This window comes from Sminthopsis crassicaudata, chromosome 2 (genome assembly GCF_048593235.1).
Source record: "Sminthopsis crassicaudata isolate SCR6 chromosome 2, ASM4859323v1, whole genome shotgun sequence".
In the NCBI taxonomy this organism is placed as follows: Eukaryota; Metazoa; Chordata; class Mammalia; order Dasyuromorphia; family Dasyuridae; genus Sminthopsis; species Sminthopsis crassicaudata.
Window position 1 is genome coordinate 146,285,194 of NC_133618.1, and position 20,949 is coordinate 146,306,142.

A 20,949-nucleotide genomic window follows, 5' to 3' on the forward strand; every position below is an offset into this window, starting at 1 on the left:
GTTTAAATCTTTTAAAAATGATATTTTTACATCATTCATTACCAACTCAGAAATCCTTTTTTGCTGAGGTCTTAATTCTGATGGAGCTATTTCCAAGTAGACTAAAACTTAATTAACTGTGAAAAAAATCTATCTTTACTTTCATGTACTTACTCCTATTAACTAGTAAATATCACCAATAACTTGTTCACCAAAAGAATAGTTAAATTCTTAAACCATAAAGTTACTAAGATTTCATGGGAACTTTAAAACTTTACAGTTTTGATTGCAAACTGTTTGATCCTGAAATTCTAGGATTTAGTTTCAGATAAGATCTTAGAGTTTTAACTTCCTCATTTTAGAAGCTATTATATTGATTCCTTTTGAACAGGTAGGTTGAAGTAGCATGCGTAAGATTAAAATTCAAATTCTGTGATACTGTTTTCTGTACTTTTCCATTACATAATGCCACATTTTTCTATGCCATATACTTCAAAAAGTCAGATAACATTGTACTAAATTGTATGTCCTGTGTAATAGTAATATTTTGTGAATTCTCATGCTTAAGTTTAGATTGTATCTATATAACTTTGTTTCAAAGAATCATTATTTTTGATAATATGCATATTGTGTGAGTGTAGATTTTTCTTTTAGACATTAGCAATAAAATTTGTCCTGCTTAAAACATTCTCTAAAATGGAAAATCCAATTTTAAAGCTCCTAAATGTTATGTTCATTCCTAGGTGGAGTGAAGTCACCAGAAAAGTAGAATTTTGGGTTCAAATTTTGGAACAGAATGAAAATGGGGAATATTGTCCAGTGGAAGTAATTCCTGCAAAGGATGTGCAGACAGGAGGTATTTTCCAGCTACGTCAGGTGAGGGAATTGGAACCAGAACAAGAGAAGTTAGTAATATTGCCTTCTTTGCCAAATAAAAATCTCTTTCAGATTTATTATTTAGATGAAAATTTTAGCAAAGAAAGTCTGTAAATCAATAAACATGTATTAACCATCTGCTATGTACCAAATACTGTGCTAAGTATTAGGGATTAACCCTCCTCCCCCCCCAAAAAAAGGCATAAGAGAGTCCCTTCCCTCAAGGTGTTTAATGTTTAATGTTTCATGTTAATGTTAATTTGGCTAAGACCTTTCTCTTTATTTAATATCAGTCCTCTTTCATTATGTTTTCTATAATAGTCATAAGAACTTCTATTTGCCACATTTTGTTGAAAATTTATTATTTACTAAAAAGATATAATAAAAAATAAAGTATATTCCTTGCCTTCAGGGAGATTGCAACATAATTATCACGAGTAAATAACTAAGAAATAGAGTATCAACAGGGGCACAAGATTATAATGGAAAAATAACTGGGAAAAATTAGTTTGTAGTACATTGTCATGTGGGGGAGGGAAGTTATTAGGTGCTATTAAAAGCAATATGTATATAAGGTTAGGAAATAAGCTGTCACCTATGCATTAGTGAGATTTTTTTATTAGAATATTTTATTGTCTTCTGGTAACCACATTGAGAAATTAGATCAAGTCTGAAGAAGTAGAAATGAAAATGATTCAATAAATGGAAAATACATCTTAAGAAAAAAGATTAAAGGGAAGAAAAGAGCTCCTCGATGAATATAAATGGCTTGTGTGAGGAAAGATGCTGAGGGAGTTATATTTTGTGTGCCCTCAGAAGCCTAAACAGGAGATAATGGGCTTTAATTGAAGTAAATGCAATTTTGTCCAGTTTGGCAAATGAATTTTTAAGTTTCTTATATAGAATTATTTATTAGTGTCTAAAGTCTGTCATTGTTTGTGCTATGTAGGGAGTAAAATTAACATAGCTTCGCATTTTTTAGTTATAATATTGTTTAATCTCTCGTGATAGGTCAGGTTTTTTTTGTTTGGTCAAACTTTGGCCTCTCCCTTATTTCTCTCCCCCAAAACCCCAATGATAAACTACTGTTATAGTTCTTTGAATATGAACTAAACTATGTGAGGCCATTATCAAATTTTATTTTCTTAGAGAACATTTGATATAATATGCATGGATAAATATTAAATCAAGAGTCATCTGTATCCCATCTGTCCAAATCAAGCTTAGTAGGATCAATCAGTGCCCAATTTGATTTTCGTGATAAGATAAAGCCTTAGGCAATTGAAGACTATTGGAGAGGGAGGAAGACAGCTTACTTGAAACTGTAGATTCATATGTTTTCTTCTCATTTCTATTTTTAGGGTTCTAAAATTATAAACTAATTTTGAAGAATATAATTTGGAATGTTTTAAGATTCTGTTTCTTGGAAAATATGCATAAATCTTACTGTATTAGTCTTGTATACTAAGAACTTATTCCTAAAGTGAATTTTCCTTACTGATTATTCTTGTTACACTCCCATTTTAAAAATTATTTTGTTTTTATATTTTGAAATGTTCAGTGATCCCCAGCCAGCAGTCTTCTGAACTTCTACCTGTAGAGGTCTCCCCTACCAAGTATTTTGGTGATTTTAGTATCCTTGATTTTTTAAAATTGTCTCTGACATAGGGGCAGTCACGACGAATTCAGGTTGAAGTGAAGTCTGTGCAGGAGTCTGGAACTTTGCCACTGATGGAGGAATCCATAATGTCTGTTGGCGTAGGATGTGTAAAAATAAGACCTCTGCGATCCCCAAAGACTCATGAGATTTTCCATGTAAGTGCCATTGAGTTTTAATGTTCTCATTGGAAAAATAGTAAAAAAAATCCAATCAAGGTCATCACTAGAACATCTTGGAAAATTTTCTTTCTGAGGATGATTCTATCAATGTATGCTCTTATTTTCCTTAAAAGTCTTTTAAGTTTGTAGCATTTTGATGAAATCAATTTGCTAGACTATATAGAGACTCATTGAGTATGGTGGCAGGATGAGAGTTAAAACATTTCCACAGCCAGAAACCCTAATAGTGATTAGTCTTGTCAGATCTCTCTAACCCAATGCATCTTCCTCCTACTGGATTATTCAAACTAATTTCCAGTAGGCAATTTCCTCTAGTGGGTGAGGATATAAACCCAGTGGGGAAAATGCCATACAGGTTCCTGGTGAATACCTGATAAGTGTTCCATACCTTCTTGTTAGAAGCTTAAACATTTAATTCAGAGCATCAGGAAACAAAAAATCCTTAAGAACCTAAGAGAATAGTAAATTAATCAAACCATAAAATTTATTAACTTAACTTTAAAAAGAAATAAAATATGTGAAAAGATTAAGACTCAAATTTGAGAAAGAGAAAGTTGAGACTTCATTGTTGAGCAATACTATATAAAATAATATTTCCAAGTTTCATTTTTTTGATGACAGTGGGAATTAGATAATAGCTTACCCTTAATCAGTCACTTGTCTACCAAAATTCCAAAAACAAATGAGGGAGCTTGTATTAGAATAGACTGAGGCCCTATCGTGTTTGGAAAGGGATTGCTACAGTTCCCTTGATAACTTGGGAATATTCTGGGAAAGCAGTGACATGGACACTTTAGGACCCCCCGTGTGTTTATGCAGAATTAGCCCAATCACTGCAGCCCCACTAGAACCTTTTTCCTGTTCTCAGACTCTCCAGCTTTCCTTGTTCCCTTTGGGCCCAGAGGAGTTAGCTTCTTACCCTGCTTTATTCTTTTCAGCTTAGTGAATAGGAAGCATCTGAAATAAGAAGTGCTTTTAAAGATGGGATGAACTTTAAGATATGCAGCCTTTGAAAAGTTTTATCTTTATGGTTTGTGCATACATTCACAATTTTTGGTCCTAAAACACATTCTGATTTTTTTGCTTCTTTTCACTTGTGATTTCTCTCAATTGACTGAATTTGGCCTGTGCATTTCAGCTAAAAAATAGGCTTGCAAAACCAACTTGAAAATACATGCTTTAAAAGGGTTGAAAGTTAGTGTATTCATCTTTTTTTTTTTTTTTTTAATACCTTATTGAATAACTAAACTTTTTAATCCTCATGATCCCCCTAGGCCATAAATAATGAGGCCGTCCTTTTATAGATAAAGCAAATTTCAGATTTTGATAATTTTTGGTTTTCTTTCTTTTTTTATTTCATTTTTCTTCAGGAGGAAGAAGATGACATGGACAGCTATCAGGTAAACTTTACTCACTATTTCTATTATCAAAATGTATTTTTTTTCAAATACACAGTTATATAGTGTTAGATGCTGTGTAAAGACAAGTATGTTGTACACTTGGGACTCATTAAATCAAATAATGAATTAATTCAAGATTTGTTTTTGGTATTTTTTTGCTTTTTGGGCTCAGCAGCTTTTTATCTTATTAAAGATGTCTTGGGCCCCAGAAAATGGGATGGGAGTGAGGAGGGAGAAAAACTTTGAGCTTTTAAATTGTTTCAGATTAAATTTTTTTTTCAATTAAAAAACATTTTCCCTCTTTCCTTCTTTGTGCTTCTCCCTTCTCATACCCAAAAAAAAAAAAAACCTTGTAACTGATATGCATAGTCAAGCAAAAAACATTATTGGCCTTAGCCAAAAATATGTTTTCCATTAAGTTTATTTATTCCACCACCTCTCTACCAGGATACATGCTTCACTAGTTCTCTGGAATTAAAATTGATCATTGAGAGCAGGTGGCACTTAAAATCATCTTATTCATACTCAAATAATGACTCCAAAAGTAAACTCAGTTTAATCCTTTTAATGTAATGGCGAAGATCAAAAATTGTATTTCTTAAACCTCCATGATATTTAGTAGCCAGGGGGGACTAGCCAGGACTTTCACTGCTAGAGGTCCTTGTACTGTTAGACAGGGAAGCTTTGTCTTTTTGCCCTCTTATTCTTTCAAAATTTCATGACTTAGTTCTTCCCACTTTGCCAAAATCATAAGTTTCCTGGCAAATCCCCTCTTGTCAAGAAGGAATTTTATTTCCCTCTCTCTTCCCTGCTTGAGCTTTGGTTCAGCTCTCTTCTGCTCTAGTTAGTTAATTTCAACTAGGACTAGAACCCAGGTCAACCAATCATCATCTCCCTCTGTTCCAAGACTCTAGGGTACCATGTGCATCAGGAAATATAAATCTGCATTATCTTTTCAAACAGCCTAAGAATTAGAGTGTTTTGTACATAATAAGTGTCCTCTGTTGAATGAGTAAAATTTTTATTAATCTTAGAAATAATCAAATTTGTAATAGAAATAGTCAATTTTTTAAATCACTGAGATATAGAACTTCTCTAACTTGCTGAAATCAGTGTACTGATAAAATGGCATGGATGAAAGAGGTTTTGTTTTTTTTCTTTAAACACTTTAAAACTTTATTAAGTAAGTACCTAATATATGCCATACACTGTGCTAAGTATGGGGATGCAAAGAAAAGTGAAAACAGTGCCTGCCCTGCAGGAACTCACAATTTTTTTTTTTTTTTTTTTTTTTTTCCTGAGGCTGGGGTTAAGTGACTTGCTCAGGGTCACACAGCTAGGAAGTGTTAAGTGTCTGAGGTCACATTTGAACTCAAGTCCTCCTGAATTCAGGGCTGGTGCTCTATCCACTGCGCCACCTAGCTACTCCAGGAACTCACAATTTTAATAGGTGGAGACAATATCCAAATACCTACATGCAGACTAAATAATCTCAAAGGGGAAGGTACATGGAGAATTCTATTTATTCTATTTAATGTCAAGTAAACTATTATGGTATGACTGAGCAAATGCTCTAGATAATCAAGTGTTTGTTTCACAATAGTTACTGTTCGTGGATTACTAAAATTATAATGATAAAATGTACTTTAAATTCACATTAAGTATATTTTAATATTTCATAATTAAGACGGCATTTTCAGGTACTTGTTAACTTTTAATGTGATTGTTTTGAATTTTCTGTAGTTGTCTTAACAAAGTATAAATGTGCTTTATTATTTGAGATTTCCATGGTTCAGAAAATTTCATATAAGTCATCATGTATTATATTATTTTTATCCTTCCTTCCATCCCCATATTTCTAATACTATTTCTCTAAGCAAACTTACTAAAAATTTATATTATCTTGTACAAAAGGTATATTTTAATGGCTAAGTATTATGAGATTCTCTGACATGAGAATTGCCTATCACAAGATTTTATAAATCACTGTGTTATAAATTTAATTATTTCTAATATTAGAAAAATTTCTACTCAGTTATATGTACCTATAAGGGAAGGAAACTAATGAGTTCCTTAGATGAATATAATTCTTTATCTCTCCACAGAGATTATAATGCTGAAAAAGTGTTATCTTGCTTGAAATGGAGCAATTATTTAGTACTAAAAATTTTTGCCTAACCAAAAAAAAAAAAAAAGATTGGCATCTTTTACTCTCAAGATTTGTCAAGATGTAGTTTAGTTGAATTTAGGTAATAAGTTGTTTTGGGTAGGCTAATTTTCTCATTCACTTCAAATAGTGATGTGATGGATATAGAACAAAGTGGTTAAAACTAGTGAGGTATTCCTAGAATGGAAGTTCCTAGAATTCTCAGAGCTATTCCTTGTGGCCAAATTCAGCCTCCTGTCCAGGACAATCATCTTTTCTGCAACATGCCTGAAAAGTAAGCATCTGATTTCTGCTTCAGTCTTTTTTTTTTTCCCCATTTTTTTTATTAGTTTTTTAATTATAATTTTTTTTGACAGTATATATGCATAAATAATTTTTTTTTAACAACATTATCCCTTGCATTCACTTTTCCAAATTTTCTCCTCCCTCCCCTAGATGACAGGCAATCCCATGCATATTAAATATGTTACAGTATATCCTAGATACAATATATGTGTGTAAAATCAAATTTCTTTTTGTATGGTAAGAATTGGATTCTGAAGGCATAAGTAACCTGGGTAGAAAGACAATAGTTTTGCTTCAATCTTAATCACACTTTTAACAATCTAACAAAGTACAGCATTGTGTGGTGTGGGCTAGTGAATTGATTTGATAAAAGATATTAAGGACAAAAGATAATAGAAAATTTTGGAGATTCTAAAAAGCTTGAAGCCCCATCTTTTGAGATGTTAGACAATTGACCTTGGTCCCAAAGGATACTACTGCATGGGAACAAAATTTGGCATCTCTTTTAAACACTATGACTTCTTAGATGCTTTGGTATGACTAAGGCTGGTAAAATATGTGGACTGGAATCAGAGCAAGTGATGTGGTAGAGTAGAAAAAATTTAAGTGCTCCAAATTGGGAAATGAGGGTTATAGTTCTCTGACCAAAATTCTCTGAGTTTCTCCAGATTTCAGCAGCTCCCTCATCTGTAAATGAAGCACTGGGATGAGCTGCTGTCTTCTAGCTCTAACGTTTTATGAGTCACAGGTAGGATAAAGACTAGAACATTGTACAAGGGATCACGTTTTCAGTACCTTCTGCCTCGGGGAAAGAAAACTAGCTTCCGCTAGAAAACTTTGCCTAGAATCATGTTCACTCTGATTTATCTTGTCTTTTTAGGACAGGGATTTGGAGAGACTACGTCGAAAATGGTTGAACACATTAACCAAACGTCAAGAATACTTGGATCAACAATTACAAAAGCTTGTCAGTAAGCCTGGTAAGAAAAGCACATTTAGGAATATTTTCCTCATGGAAGGTATCATTCCCCCTTGTAACTCTTCATATGAAAACTCAGATAAAAATGAAAGAACTTGGAACAAATAGGGCTATCCTTGTTTTATTTGTACCATATCCTTTTACTGATAGCCTTTCAATCTATTATCAGTTGCCTATTTTTCAAATAAGATAATAAATTTTTAAAGTTTAATTAAAGTTTTCATCTGTTCAAAAGTAGATTTTCCCCCTGAAGCAATTCCAGAAAAGTATCATAATTACAGTCCTTTGTGTCAAAGAGACATCTGTCTTGTACAGCTTCTCCAAATTGGAAACCTTCCATGAGCTTAAGAAGTCCTGTCTGAGAGGGCATATTTGAGCTTCTCATGTCTGTCCTGGCTGGCTTCCTTGTGAAGGAGAAGGTGGTTTGTGCCTCAAGGAAAGGCCTTTGAGATTGGCATTTTTGACATTCTCTCCTGATATTCCAGATAAAACAGAAGATGATGCTGACAGGGAAGCTCAGCTTCTAGAAATGAGGTTGACTTTAACTGAGGAAAGGAATGCTGTCATGGTCCCATCTGCTGGCAGTGGTATCCCTGGGGCTCCAGCGGAATGGTAAGAACCGAACAGTGTAGTGTGCTCCTCAAAACCCTGAATGTTATAAAATATTTTCTCATGATTCTTGCCTTTGAGATTTCTGCCACTGGTTTCTCAGAGTGTCAAAGTCAAAGCAAGTATGGACTGGAAAAGTTGTTTAAATTCTGGGACTGGGACTGTCATAGGTTGAATAATTGTAACCTAAAAATGTTTTTATTAAATAATTCTGTTATTGACCAGAGTAATTAAGACCTTCTGAGAATGTGAATCAATATTTAGTACCACTCCACTTAGCTTTAAAAAATTAGTTAATATGTTAATTACTGGGTTCATTCACTTAAAAGCTTGCTTGGTCGTAATAAAATTATGTCTCTAGGAGCTTTTAGTTTGGGGAAAGCTTAAACTGTTGAGTCAGCAGATATTCTGTGTCCTTTTAGAAATGATAAAAACAGTTAAATTAAACCATATGAAAATCTCTCTGACTTTGTATAAAAGAATGAGTAAAGGAAAGGATTCTTATAAGAAGACACATGTTTCTTATAAGAGCAGGTTCTCTCAGAGGACATGAAAATTACATAGCCATGAACTGGTGAAAAGGAAGAAGCAGTTCCCCTGAGGTCCTTGCAGCATCAGTAATAGTAAATTATAGTAAAAACCAATACTCAAGGTTACCTCTGACCTGACCTGCAATAGCACTGGATGTTTTCTAGGTTTGTGTCCTAAAGAACTTGCTGCTCATTATATCTACTTCATTTTAAGTAACAGCTTCTCTTACACTCTAGGACCCCAGTGCTTGGCATGGAAACTCATATTCCTGTTATCTTTCTTGACTTGAGTGGTAAGTTTGGTGTTTTTGAGGGTCTGTTTTTCATGGGGTAATAAGGTGTTCAAGTACATGATGACTAACAATAGCTTTAAAATTTATAAACACGCTTTACATTTGGTATCTCATTTGACCTTATGAATTCTAAGTGAATCTTATTATTATGATGGACTATTATTATCATTTTGCAGATGATGAAAATGAGGCTCATAGAGATTATAAATGTCCATGGCAGGATTCAACCCAAGGACTCTCCTGACTATAGATGTTGCATTTAGAGGTTAACTTACAAAATATAAAATTATATAAAATAGTAATCCTTAAGGTAGAAGCAGTCAAAGGCACAGCAAGTGTCCTTATGCTCAAGAAAAGTTTTTTTTTTTTTTTTCTAAACAATATTATGCTTGTTAGCATAGAAAAAAATCTTCTGTTGGTTCCCCTGTGCCCTCTTCTCATATTTCCATCTGCTACAACTCCCAGTAATGTGTATCCTGCTCCCTTGTCAGCTGATAGTGTGATGTGGGTTATGCTCTCAGGATCTTTTCCTGTTTAACACTTTAGAATAGATATTTGAAAAAGAGTTTCTGTATTTGTCTTCTCACTTCAAAAGGGCTACTAACCATCTGCATTTACATAACACTTTTCCTTTTCACACTGCTCTGTGAGCATTAACTAATTAGTCTTCACATTGTTCTTGTGAGTTTTTATACTGTTTACCAAGAACTGTAATTTCTAGTTTGAAATATGCTGTTTTTAACTCAAAGTAAAAATGATTTTTCACAAAAATATTTCTCTAAAATAAAAGGTGGAATGGACTTTTTGAAAAGTTGAAAATTATTTTTAAGATCAGCTGTTAAACTAAAGTTAAAATAAACCTATCCCTCAAAAAAGTACATTTTGAAATGAAGTTTTATGATCATAGTTATGTAGATCTAAGCAATTTGATTATACTTAGTATTTTTTCCCCAAAGAGCTCTATGATAATCATTATGACAAAGCATTTTTTTTTTAGCACCATATATCACCCCTAAATTAGAAGGGGAGAAGAGCATTTTGTAGAATCTACCTCAGTTTGGCTTAATTTGAGGAAGGTTTGCACCAGGACAATTTAATACCTTCTTAGGTTTCTAAGGATAAATTTGGCTTGATTCTTAGATTAGGTAATTCCTCATAAGGATGGGAAGTTGTAACATCCTCCAAAGGAGGAAAATAAAAGGAGGGATGATCATGGATCAACAAAACTCAATTAAGTACAGAAATCTTCTGATATGATCAGAGCTATTTCGTCTTTCTCTGGGAACCATAGATTGTTGTATTTCCATAAGTCCAGAAAGACAGTTCAAGGTGAATAGAGGCTATAGAAAATCTACTCTAAATAGAGTAGTCTAAAGCTTTCCTCTGATTCTAGATATTCAAGCTATGTGCTTTATTGGCATTAGGGAACTGTTTTCCCAAACTCATTTGACCAGTTGTTTATTATGCAAAACCAGGCTATCAAATGAGGTCTCATTTTCCTCCCATCCCAGTTCCTTCTGTATATTTCCTCAAATTCAGAATTCAAATGCAACAGTTAAGGGCACAACTTAGGCTTCTGGTGTCTGTTAGGGTCTCAATTACCTGCTTAATCTTTGAAAAGGGAATATTTTCCTAAAGGCAGGAGAGTGGACCAGATTATTTTTTGAGGGTCTTTTACTATATCTGAGATGCAGGACTTTAGAGAAGAGATTGAAGGAAAATTAAAGTAGAAAAGTATAGATTAATTTCATTGATTTTTTTTTTTTTTTTTTCTTTTTTAAGCTGAAACAAGTGTTACCCTTTTGACTGATTTCTCTATTTAATAGTGGTTCTTTGTTTTAGCTGATGATTTTAGCTCACAGGATAATCTTGATGACCCAGAACCTGCAGGATGGGATGCTACTCTCACTGGTGAAGAAGAGGAAGAGTTTTTTGAACTACAGATTGTAAAACATCATGAAGGAGAGGTAAAAAAAAAAAAAAAAAAAAAAAAAAAAAAAGGCACAGGAAGGTCAAATAAGTAGTAGTTTCATTTCATTAACCTTTCTATAAGGCTCCTAAGGGAAACTGCTAGATGAACATATGCCAGTGCTTTCAGAATGTATGGTTGAAAGCTCCTTTTTAGAAGTTGTAGGAAGAATAGAGCTGGACCATCAAATTAAATTTAGTCAACTCTTGATTTTCTGCACCAGTGAAGGGGGAGTGGAGTAAGTGTCAGTAATTGAAATCAGCAAATGATCTACTCAGCTTGGTCAGGGCATGGCCCTGCTCCCGTGAGAATTAGGAGAGTCCACTGTTCGCCTGTAGAAAACTGATGTAGGTGGGAGACAAGGTCCCTGACCTAGGAAACATGAAGCTCTTTACTTCCCAGGCTGAGTGGTCATACCTGCTCTTAGAGGTAGAGATTCTGTGTATAACTTATTAAACTGATTGGAAGGAAATCCTGCCCCAGGAAGCACTCTACTACTAGGGCAGGATTTCTTACTTTCCCACTCCTTGCTGCTTAGCTTGGTTAGACCTTCAGCCGTCACTATGGTGCCTTGGCAGGAGTGGTATCGAGACACCCTTCACCAAGGACTCTGGCAGGATCCCTCAGCTGCTGATTTGGGCCCAAGAAAATAGTCCTGATATATTGTCTCCAGTCATAATTGTCATGGAAAAATTTAAAATTGGATACAGTTTAGAAATATTACTCTTTTAATTCCTTCAACAAGGTAAGTGGCCCCATTTCACAGATAATAAGGCTGAGGCTCAGGTATATTTAAGAGATTTATCCACAGGGACAATAATTCAGTGTCAGATTTGGAATTCATATCAAGGTCTTTCAGATGCCAAGTCTAGTACTCTGTACTTTGTTTGCCATAGTGCACTGAGGAAGAGCTTTTAGGGCACATGAATAGTTTACTTTGCACATAATATGGAAATGATTATATATCTGTCTCACCATCAGTTCTTTTTAAGTCTAGAGCATATACTTTTCAGTCTAAACTTTTAAGTCATAGTAGTTCTAGTAAGTAAACCAGGTTTCTGTTTTTTTCTATACAATACTCCACAGACTTCCGGTACATATTGATGATTATCAGTAACAACTATTAGAGCTTTAAATTTCTACTTCACTAAGTGCTATCTCCCTTCTCATACCAAAATAGCTTGATTTCTTGGCTCCTCTTCTTGTTTCTTTTTTTTGTCCTTATTTATGGCAGAATAATTCAGCCCCTGAGAGTAAGGTGCTCCTTCACACTAAAACTGTGGGCTCCCCTTTCTTCCCCTCTCACCCTTTACACTTTTTTTTTGAGGAGGGAGGGAGAGAGGAGAAAGGGAGACAGACAGACAGACAGACAGACAGACACACACACACACACACACACACAGGGAAATAGAGAGAAAGGAACAGAGAAAGAGACACAGATGGAAAGAGCGAGAGATTAATTTAAGAAAAAGATTAATGTTAGGCAGGGACATGTGCTTATATGTTACAAGATGGAGTTCCCTTAGAGATTTCATGTGTATTTTTTCATTCAGAAGAGGAAAAACAATATTTTCTCTTTGTTCTCTCTAGGCAAGAGCAGAAGCCTCCTGGGACTCTGCTGTACATAACTGTCCACAGCTTAGCAAAGGAGCCACAGCAGATGAAAGAGTATTTCTGATTGTGAGGGTGACTGTCCAGCTCAGCCATCCTGCTGAAATGCAGCTGATGCTCCGCAAACGCATATGTGTCAGTGTTCATGGCCGCCAGGTGAGTCTAACTCCAGGTGGGGATATGATTTGAATCAAAAGAACAGTTCCAGGATGGACCTACACAACGTATTTCCCCGGCTCCCTCTCCAGAGAGGGCTGGTGATGCCGTGAGCTGCCAGCAGCCATTCTTCTCTCTGTCCCACCACCACCACATTTTCCTCCCTTTTTGCTAAACACTCACAGGTTTACTCTCACTCTGGTCTTGTGGCCAACTCACAGAAGAGGTGAGTCTCTTTTCTGGTGCCCTAGAGCTTCTGTGAGAGGAAAGCCAGAGATCTTTATTGTGCCCAGGGCATCCCAAGCCAAATGACCCTCTAAAGGGTGACTGATTTCTCCTCTGTTATTATGCTTCCTCCTTTCCCATTATTATCTCCGCTGGGGGAAAAAGAAGGAAAGATTTGTTTAAGCATTTACAACTTGTCATGTGCCTGGCCTGCCAGAGGGCTGCATTTTCAAGATTAGTATGGGAGTTTTTGTACCCTGCTTCACTTTTTTTCTTAGGTTTTTTCAGGGAACAAAAGGAAACTAAACCCCTGACAGATTAAAAAATAATAATAATAATAATTCATTTAAAAGAGCAGTGTCACGGTTGACAGACCACCAGATGTAATCTCCACCCCTAAAAAATTAATCTTTAGTTCTAAATGTCACACTGATATCAATCTTTGAAATGAAAACTGGCTGTAATGCTATTAAAATTGCTGCTCTTTAGCTTGGCAATGCAGCATCAATAAAATCCAGGTCACAAGGTCAGTTGTAGCTATATATGTTGTACCACCCATTCGATTATCCTGTCTCTCCTTATTAGCCTGGGAGGGATTGCTTTAAAAAGATCCAGTTTCTGTTTCAGTTCTAGAGGTCCAAAGTGCCAGGGACTGGCATCTTGGCCCATCTGCTCCCCAGGTCAGTACATTACCAGAAACTGGTTGTGGAGCTAGCAAGCTGTCATTCCTTTTGGGTAGAAGGGACTAAGTAGGAATTTCTATATTTTTCCCCCTGCTCTTTTTATCCAGAACTGCTTTGAACATACTTTTCCCCATTTCTGGAAATAAAATGAACGTTAATTTTGAGCAAGACGAGCCTTTCTTTGTGATGCTGGTACAAATAGGCCTCTTGCATTCCATTTAAGTAAAGAATGGAAGAAATTATGATAGCAGTAGCTTTTTAATAGAATGCAAAACGCAATAGCTGTTTGTGGGTTTCGTGATGGTGACTTAACTACTACTGATCCTGTTTAAGAAAGTGAAGCCTTGAAATAGTCTTTATACATAAAGAAACTGATTTGTTTAAAAAATGTAATTAACTGAGGAAGAAAAATGCTTTGGTCAGTAGGTATATCCTGGTATATTATTAAGCTTGACAGTTTCATACTTTTCTTAGAAATGTTACTCCAGTGGAGTCATTTTTATACCTGTTTTTTTTCCCTTCATTTTCTTCCTACAAACCACCAAGTCATCAATGTTAGTTAAAAATGCTTTCATTTCAATCTTTATTTCTATTTTTATCTTATTTTTAGACTTATTTATTTTAACTATATTCTACACTCATCCATGACCTCTTTAAGGATGTATGCTACTAGCAGTATTTTTCAAATGAGTCATCTATGCATTAATTCAACAGTTTCAATTCTTAACTGTGCAAAGAGCACAGTCAGCATAAACAATGGCCATGTACTCATAAATCATTTTTCATACTGATCCTACTTTGGTCAAGAATTTAATGACTGGTCTTGTCAATATTCATGGCACAAGTTGTCCATCGTGCTGAAGGGGAAAAAACCGAGAAGGAAAGTGTAAGATTACAAGCTCTCACTAGAATCTTGCTTAGGAGGTTGTTTTCCTGCAGTAGTATTCTTTATCTTGTAAGCCAATTAGTTACCTTGTATGTGGATGCCTAGGACAGGGTCCTCTTAGCTTTTGTTCATACAATCTTTATCAGACAAGATAGCCCCAAAATAAAATAGAAGAAATAGTAAACTGGATCCTTCTGGGGAAATAAAGTAACCTAATGATGTATAATTAATGTGCATTCTATCCTTTACATTGTATGATTAAGAACTATAACTATAATTTGGTTAGGTAGTAAAAACATGTACCTCCATTTTATTTTCCCATTAGGGTTTTGCTCAGAGTCTGCTAAAAAAAGATGTCTCATCGAAGTTCCATTCCTGGCTGTGGAGTCACCTTTGAAATTGTCTCCAATATCCCAGAGGTAAGCAATTATATAAAGTATAAATTTACCAGATGCTTAAAGGAAATCATAATTAGTAGTAATAAAATCACAAAATCAAAAGGTCAAGTATGTATGAAAAAAAATCTAAGAGAAATCAGTTAACATCGGTTGATTACTTACTTTGTGCCAAGCATATAGTAAACACTTCCTATCCTAAGTGCTGAGGGGGAAAAAAAGTGGGGGGAAAATCTGCTTTCAAGCAGCTTCCATTCTAATAGAGAAAATAATGTATATATAATTAGGGACTTACAAGACATATCCAGCTTTGTTGTGAAGGTAATATTATAGAGAAAAGCATTAATATTTGGAGGATTATATGGGAGAGAGAACAGGAAGAAGATCCTGGAGAAGGTGACATGTAACCTGAGTCTAAAAGGAAGCCAGAAGTTCCAAGAGATGAGGAAGAAAAAAAAAGCATTTAAAAAGGGAGGACAGCTAGTTTTGAAATGGAGTATCTTAAGTCCAAGGAAGAACAAGTGGGCCAGGTGGCTGGATTATGGAGTCCATGAGGAGAATTGAAAGTAAGAAGACTAAAAAGTGTCCTGTTGTGATGAAGTTTTAAAATGCCAAACAAATGTACTTTTATTCTTCATAGAAACTCTTAACGTTTATTGGGCAGCTAGGTGATACACTGGATAGAGCAATGTGATTGGAACCAGAAAGACCCATCTTCCTGAGTTCAAATCTGATCTCATACACTTATTAATTGTGTGACCTGGGAAAGACATTTAACCTTGTTATTTTAAAAAAATATTTTATTTATACTCCTAACATATTTAACATGTATAGGGACTACCTGCCATCTAGGGGAGGAGGTGGAAGGAGGGAAGGGGAAAAGTTGGAACAGAAGTGAGTGCAAGGGACAATGTTGTAAAAATTTACCCATGCGCACGTTCTGTCAATAAAAAGCTATAATTAAAAAAAAAAAAAACTAAAAAAAAAAAAAAACAGAAAAGGAAAACAAAATAAAAGAAAACAAAACAGAATATTCATGGAGGACTGAAATATATAACAGTAAATTACTAGTTTAAGAAAGGATATATAATAGTAGAAGAAATTATATTCATTAAGTATCCATCTTTTCTTTACTTCCTTGTAGGCTCTATTTATTTATTTATTTTTCCTCTGCTGCATACTTTTTTTACTTTAATCTTTTTTAGCTCTTTCATTCTACTCTCCCCTTCCTCCACTTGTCCTGAGCAGGATAAAATTAAGCAAGGGTATTTTTAGGTACACACACAGACACAGACACAGACACACACACACACACACACACACACACACACACACACACACACACACACACACACACCCTTTCTTATGCCTGCTAACTCTTTGCTTTAATTCTTCCCCTTAATTTGCCTTGCTATTGTTTTCCCATGGTTCTCTCCCTTGTCTTCTTCCCCCACTCTTTGCTTCTCCCACTGCCCATCCCTTCCTCCTTATTTCTTTATAGGTTTTGGAGGATGCTATATCCTTCATGATATATACATATATGTAATGTTGCCTATTTAACCCATTCCTGATGAGTAGGTTTTTAGAACTACATGTTCTTCTCTCCTATCTAATACCTCTATCTATTCTTCTCTGTACTTCATCTATATAAATCTTTCTTTTGAGCTACTCTATTGCTGATGCCAGTCTTAAATAGATGGTATACAATCCGTGTAAAAACAATTTGTTCATGTTAAACTTCTTGAAATTGATCTTTGATATTGGCTCTTATTTGTTAAATTTTCTATTGAGTTCAGGTTTGATTAATAGAAAGTCCTGAAAATCCTAGAAATTCATTGAATGTCTATTTTTTCTCATTCAATAATATGGATAACTTTGCTGGATATGATATTTTTGGCCACAGGCCTAGTTCTTTTGATTGCAATATATGATTCCAGCACTTGCAGTCTTATATTGTGGCTGCTACTAAGTCCTGTACAATTCCAATTTTAGCTCCATTGTATTTGAATTGTTTCCAACTCAATAATATTCATATGTATTTTCCATAAAGGATCTCTTTGAGATGGTTATCTGTAGATTTTTTTTTAATATTTCTACTTTCCCTTCATGTTTTATTATTTTAGTACAATTTTCTTGGATTATTTCTTGCATTATTTTGTCAGGGTTCTATTTTTGATCACAGCTTTCAGGAATCCAATTATTCTTATATTTTCTCTTCTTGATCAGTTCTCTAGATCTGTTTTTTTTTCCCTTATATTTCACATTCTGTTATATATTTTTTTCATTCTTTATATTGTTTTGTGATTTGTTGGTCTCTTCACTGACTTCTCCTTTCCTAATTCTTTTAGACTCTGTTTCTCCTTTTCTAGTTGGTTAACTTTTTTTAAAAATTATCTTCTTTTTCTTGAGTAGTTTCTAGTTTTCCCTCTCATTTGATTTTTATATTTTATTCAGTCCTTACATAAATCCTCTCTGGGTAGGTAACCATTTAACATTACTCTTTGGGTAGAAGAACTTATTTTTAAGTTCAGTGTTTTCCTCTGAAGATGAATCCTAGTCTTCCCAGTTCCCACAGTAAGTTTCTATGGCTGAGTTCTTCTTCTCTGTTCCATTTTTTTAAAAATGAGAACTATCAGTGTAAGCTCTTCTAATCATGGAGTGAGGGGGATGGTGCCTGAAGCCTCCCTTCCGCTCCCCCCTTTGACCTAGAATCCCAAACCTAAAGCTCTCTCCTGCTGCAAGTGCCCTACAATGTCCCCTGCTCCAGGGCTTCTGCACTCACACGTGTGCTGGTTCCTTCTTATTCAGGGGCCCCGGCTCTGCAGCTCAGCTAGGCCTGGCATTCCTGATTGGCCAAGGTTGTTTTGCCAGGACTCAGATCCCACCCCCTACCTTCTTTTCAGTTGGGGAGGTGAAAGTCTTTATGATACAAGCCCCATTCTCCCCGGTGGGGCCCCACTTGGTCTGCTTACCAGCTTGGGGGATCTTCTTGGGTTGTGTCAGGAGGGACCCTGTTCTGCCCCAAGTCTTCTTAATTTTTCACCAGGCTCTGTTTGCCACAAGGCGCAGATTTGTTCTATTTGTGGAGGAAATCTGGAGAACCTGAAAATTTACTGGCCTATTCTGTTATCTTCCCCAGAATCCTCCAAACTTATCTGCCTCAGTTTCCTTATCTAGAAAATGAGCTGGAGAAGGAAATGGTAAACAGTGTAGTATCTTTACCAAGAGAACATCTAATGGGGTCATGAATCGGGTATGGCTCTGAAATGACCGACAACAGCAAGTGGAATTTATTGAGTTTGGTGGAGATTGGCCATACCATGATCACAACTGTGCTTTAAGAGTATTATGGTGGCTGAGCTAAAATGGGGAGAGGATAGATAAGGAAGACCAAGTAGGAGCTTGTTGCAGTGGTATAGGTGAGAAATGATGTGGGTCTAGTCCAGGACTATAGCTATGTGAGTGGAAAGAAATAGACAGCTTTGAGAGGGATTAGGAAAAAGATTTGACCATTGATTGATTGTGTGGTGTTATTGAGAATGGATAAAGAATGACCACAGGGATCTGAACCAGGATAAATTAGCAGGATCATGGTGCCCTTGAACAGTAATAGGTAAGTTTGGAAGAAGAAGAATTTAGGGGGAACTATAATGAATTATTTTGGATGTGTTTAGTTTGGAAGATCTTTTTTGGAAAATTAGTTTGGGACTTAAAATATGCAGTTATTGATATAATCTTACATCTCAAAACTAAGACTTGGGCTAGATATAGATTTGGGAATCATCATTCTAGTGAATATAATCTCATGAGAGCTGATGAGATGCTCCAGTGAGATAGTATAGATAGAGCAGTAAGTCTCAAAACTTTTTAGTCTTAAGGCTTCTTTATAAGCCCTCAAAAGTTATTGAGCATTTCTCAAAGAGCTTTTGTTTATGCAGATTATATCTATTGATGTTAGCAGTTAAAGTGTCCTAATATTGTGAAAATTTTTTGACCTTACAGACCTCCTAAATGGATGTCAGGGATATGAGATCATACTTTGAGAATCACTGATATAAAGAAAAAAAGAGCTCAGAAAAAGACTCAGGGGGAAAAAAAGTTCTGTTTCTTGTTGGTGTTTGTTGAAATTAAATATTTCTTTTAGAAAAACTAAATTCTCATTTCATAAAAAAGAATACATATTTAATTAATAGTATTTCTCCGTAAAGAATTATATCTTTTGTTTGTTATCAGGAACTATGTAACTTATAATTTCAAGAATCCTAATGTCATTTGTAAGAAATGTGTTTAATATTGATTAAAGTTGTTTTAATATTTGAGCAATTTTTATTTATTTCCTTCATGATCATCTTCTGGACATGTAACATTAAATCTTTTGTGCTGCTTAGGTTATATAATTGTGATTTTCCATGGTTCATAATAGCTTTCTATGTAATATATTACAATTGTGGTATTTGGCTCTTTTCTAGAAAATCCCTTTGTTAAGTTTCCTATCTAGTCAAAATTAACCATTCAGACTTACTCATTGATGTATGCAGTCACCCCTCTCAAACTGAGATCCTCCCCTTTATTTTCCACATTGAATTTCCATTGAAGTCTTAACCTTTTAAAAAATATTCTTGGATTGTTTTCAGTTTACTTGATTATTTATGAATTAAAAAACAACATGTTTTTATGCCTATATACTAATGTTTTGAGTCACAGTCTTTGTGTGTCTTCTTAAGACAGATTGTAAATGATGTAGAGTTCAGGTATGACTGATAAAACTTTTACTGATATTATGCCATGTTTCATTTTTTTCCTCACTTGAAGCTTTCCTATTTTTTAATTTTTATTTAAAATTGTTTTTATTCTTCACATAACATGGTTTTCAAAGGAAAGAATTGTGTGAGAAATTGCTTAAGGATAAATGGCATAGTTCTAACTGGTAAACTATGAATATTCAGCTTGTTACAAAATATGAATAGCCAAACCCCAGTTGACAAACAATAATATTTCTCCATTATAAAATAGTGCAGATGAAAAAAGAGAAAAGTCCAAAGAAATTATATTCTGATTTTAATTTAGTATGCTTATTTGTAAAATTGAATTGAAAAACAAGTGAGAAAATAAATTTCATTACACCATGAAAGAGCTATTGGAAAAAAAAAGTTAAAATCTATATTGTAAAAACTCATAAAAACAAAATTTAGCACAATCAGTATAAAAAGAGATTTGTTTTTTTTTTTTTTTTTTAATTTGAGAAGTATTTTGAAATATTCAAGTCATTACGCTAACATTGCAGAGCCAAAAATGAAGCATTCTCAGTTCTAAAGGATCATTTTCATTCTTTTGGGAAAGTTGTTCAACATTGCTCAAAAACTTTATGATTACATTATGATTGTTTACCGAATTTGCTCAAACAAGCTAGTACTTAAATAGAGGTACTTCCCAACTTAGCAGCATTCTGGGAAATGTCTCTTGTATATGTATAGTCAGTTGACATCTAAAGGAAAGGAAAGTTTTAACATGAAAACTTGGTGAGAAATGTTTTCTCTACTGCTCCCTGAAACTGATGGGAGAAGATGCATTCCAGAGCACACCTTGCATGAAGCTTCAGGCTCCCAAGGCCTGGGGTGTGGGTGAATATTGGACCCAAGCCTGCCTTGCTCCAGGCTTTACTTTTCTAACTCTTTCCTGTCTAGCTTCCTTAATCACACTTCTCTTATCTCCTTGGCTTCCTCAGTCCTCAACATTTTCCTTGCTCCTTTAGCCTTTGTGATAAAGAGCTAGATTCCACAAGATTTTTGCTGGTTGTGTATTATTGTTTATAATTGCTGGTGGTTACTGAGCTGAATCCCACAAATCTACATACCTTGTAGTATGTGATAGTATACAATGGCAGGAATTAACAGAATAATATTGTTGAAAATATATAGCATTTCAGTGAAGTTTTCACATGTATTTGTGTATCTGTGTGTGTGTGTGTGTGTGTGTGTGTTCTTTATGTAGACAGTATAAAATATATAGCATTTCAATGATAAAATATAAATAAAGTTTTGAGGCTATCCTGGGAACTTAAACACCA

At 34.7% G+C, this 20,949-nt stretch overlaps 1 protein-coding gene across 1 annotated transcript in view; it reads left to right on the forward strand.

The window, feature by feature from the left end:
• Positions 1 to 20,949, forward strand: part of KIF13B (kinesin family member 13B) — a 246,319-nt gene that overhangs the window by 170,959 nt on the left and 54,411 nt on the right. The window contains 10 exon segments of the mRNA XM_074287554.1: positions 723 to 855; positions 2,524 to 2,670; positions 4,065 to 4,094; positions 7,427 to 7,526; positions 8,011 to 8,137; positions 8,902 to 8,957; positions 10,800 to 10,924; positions 12,517 to 12,693; positions 14,813 to 14,833; positions 14,835 to 14,906. Coding sequence (XP_074143655.1) covers positions 723 to 855; positions 2,524 to 2,670; positions 4,065 to 4,094; positions 7,427 to 7,526; positions 8,011 to 8,137; positions 8,902 to 8,957; positions 10,800 to 10,924; positions 12,517 to 12,693; positions 14,813 to 14,833; positions 14,835 to 14,906 — 988 coding nt within the window.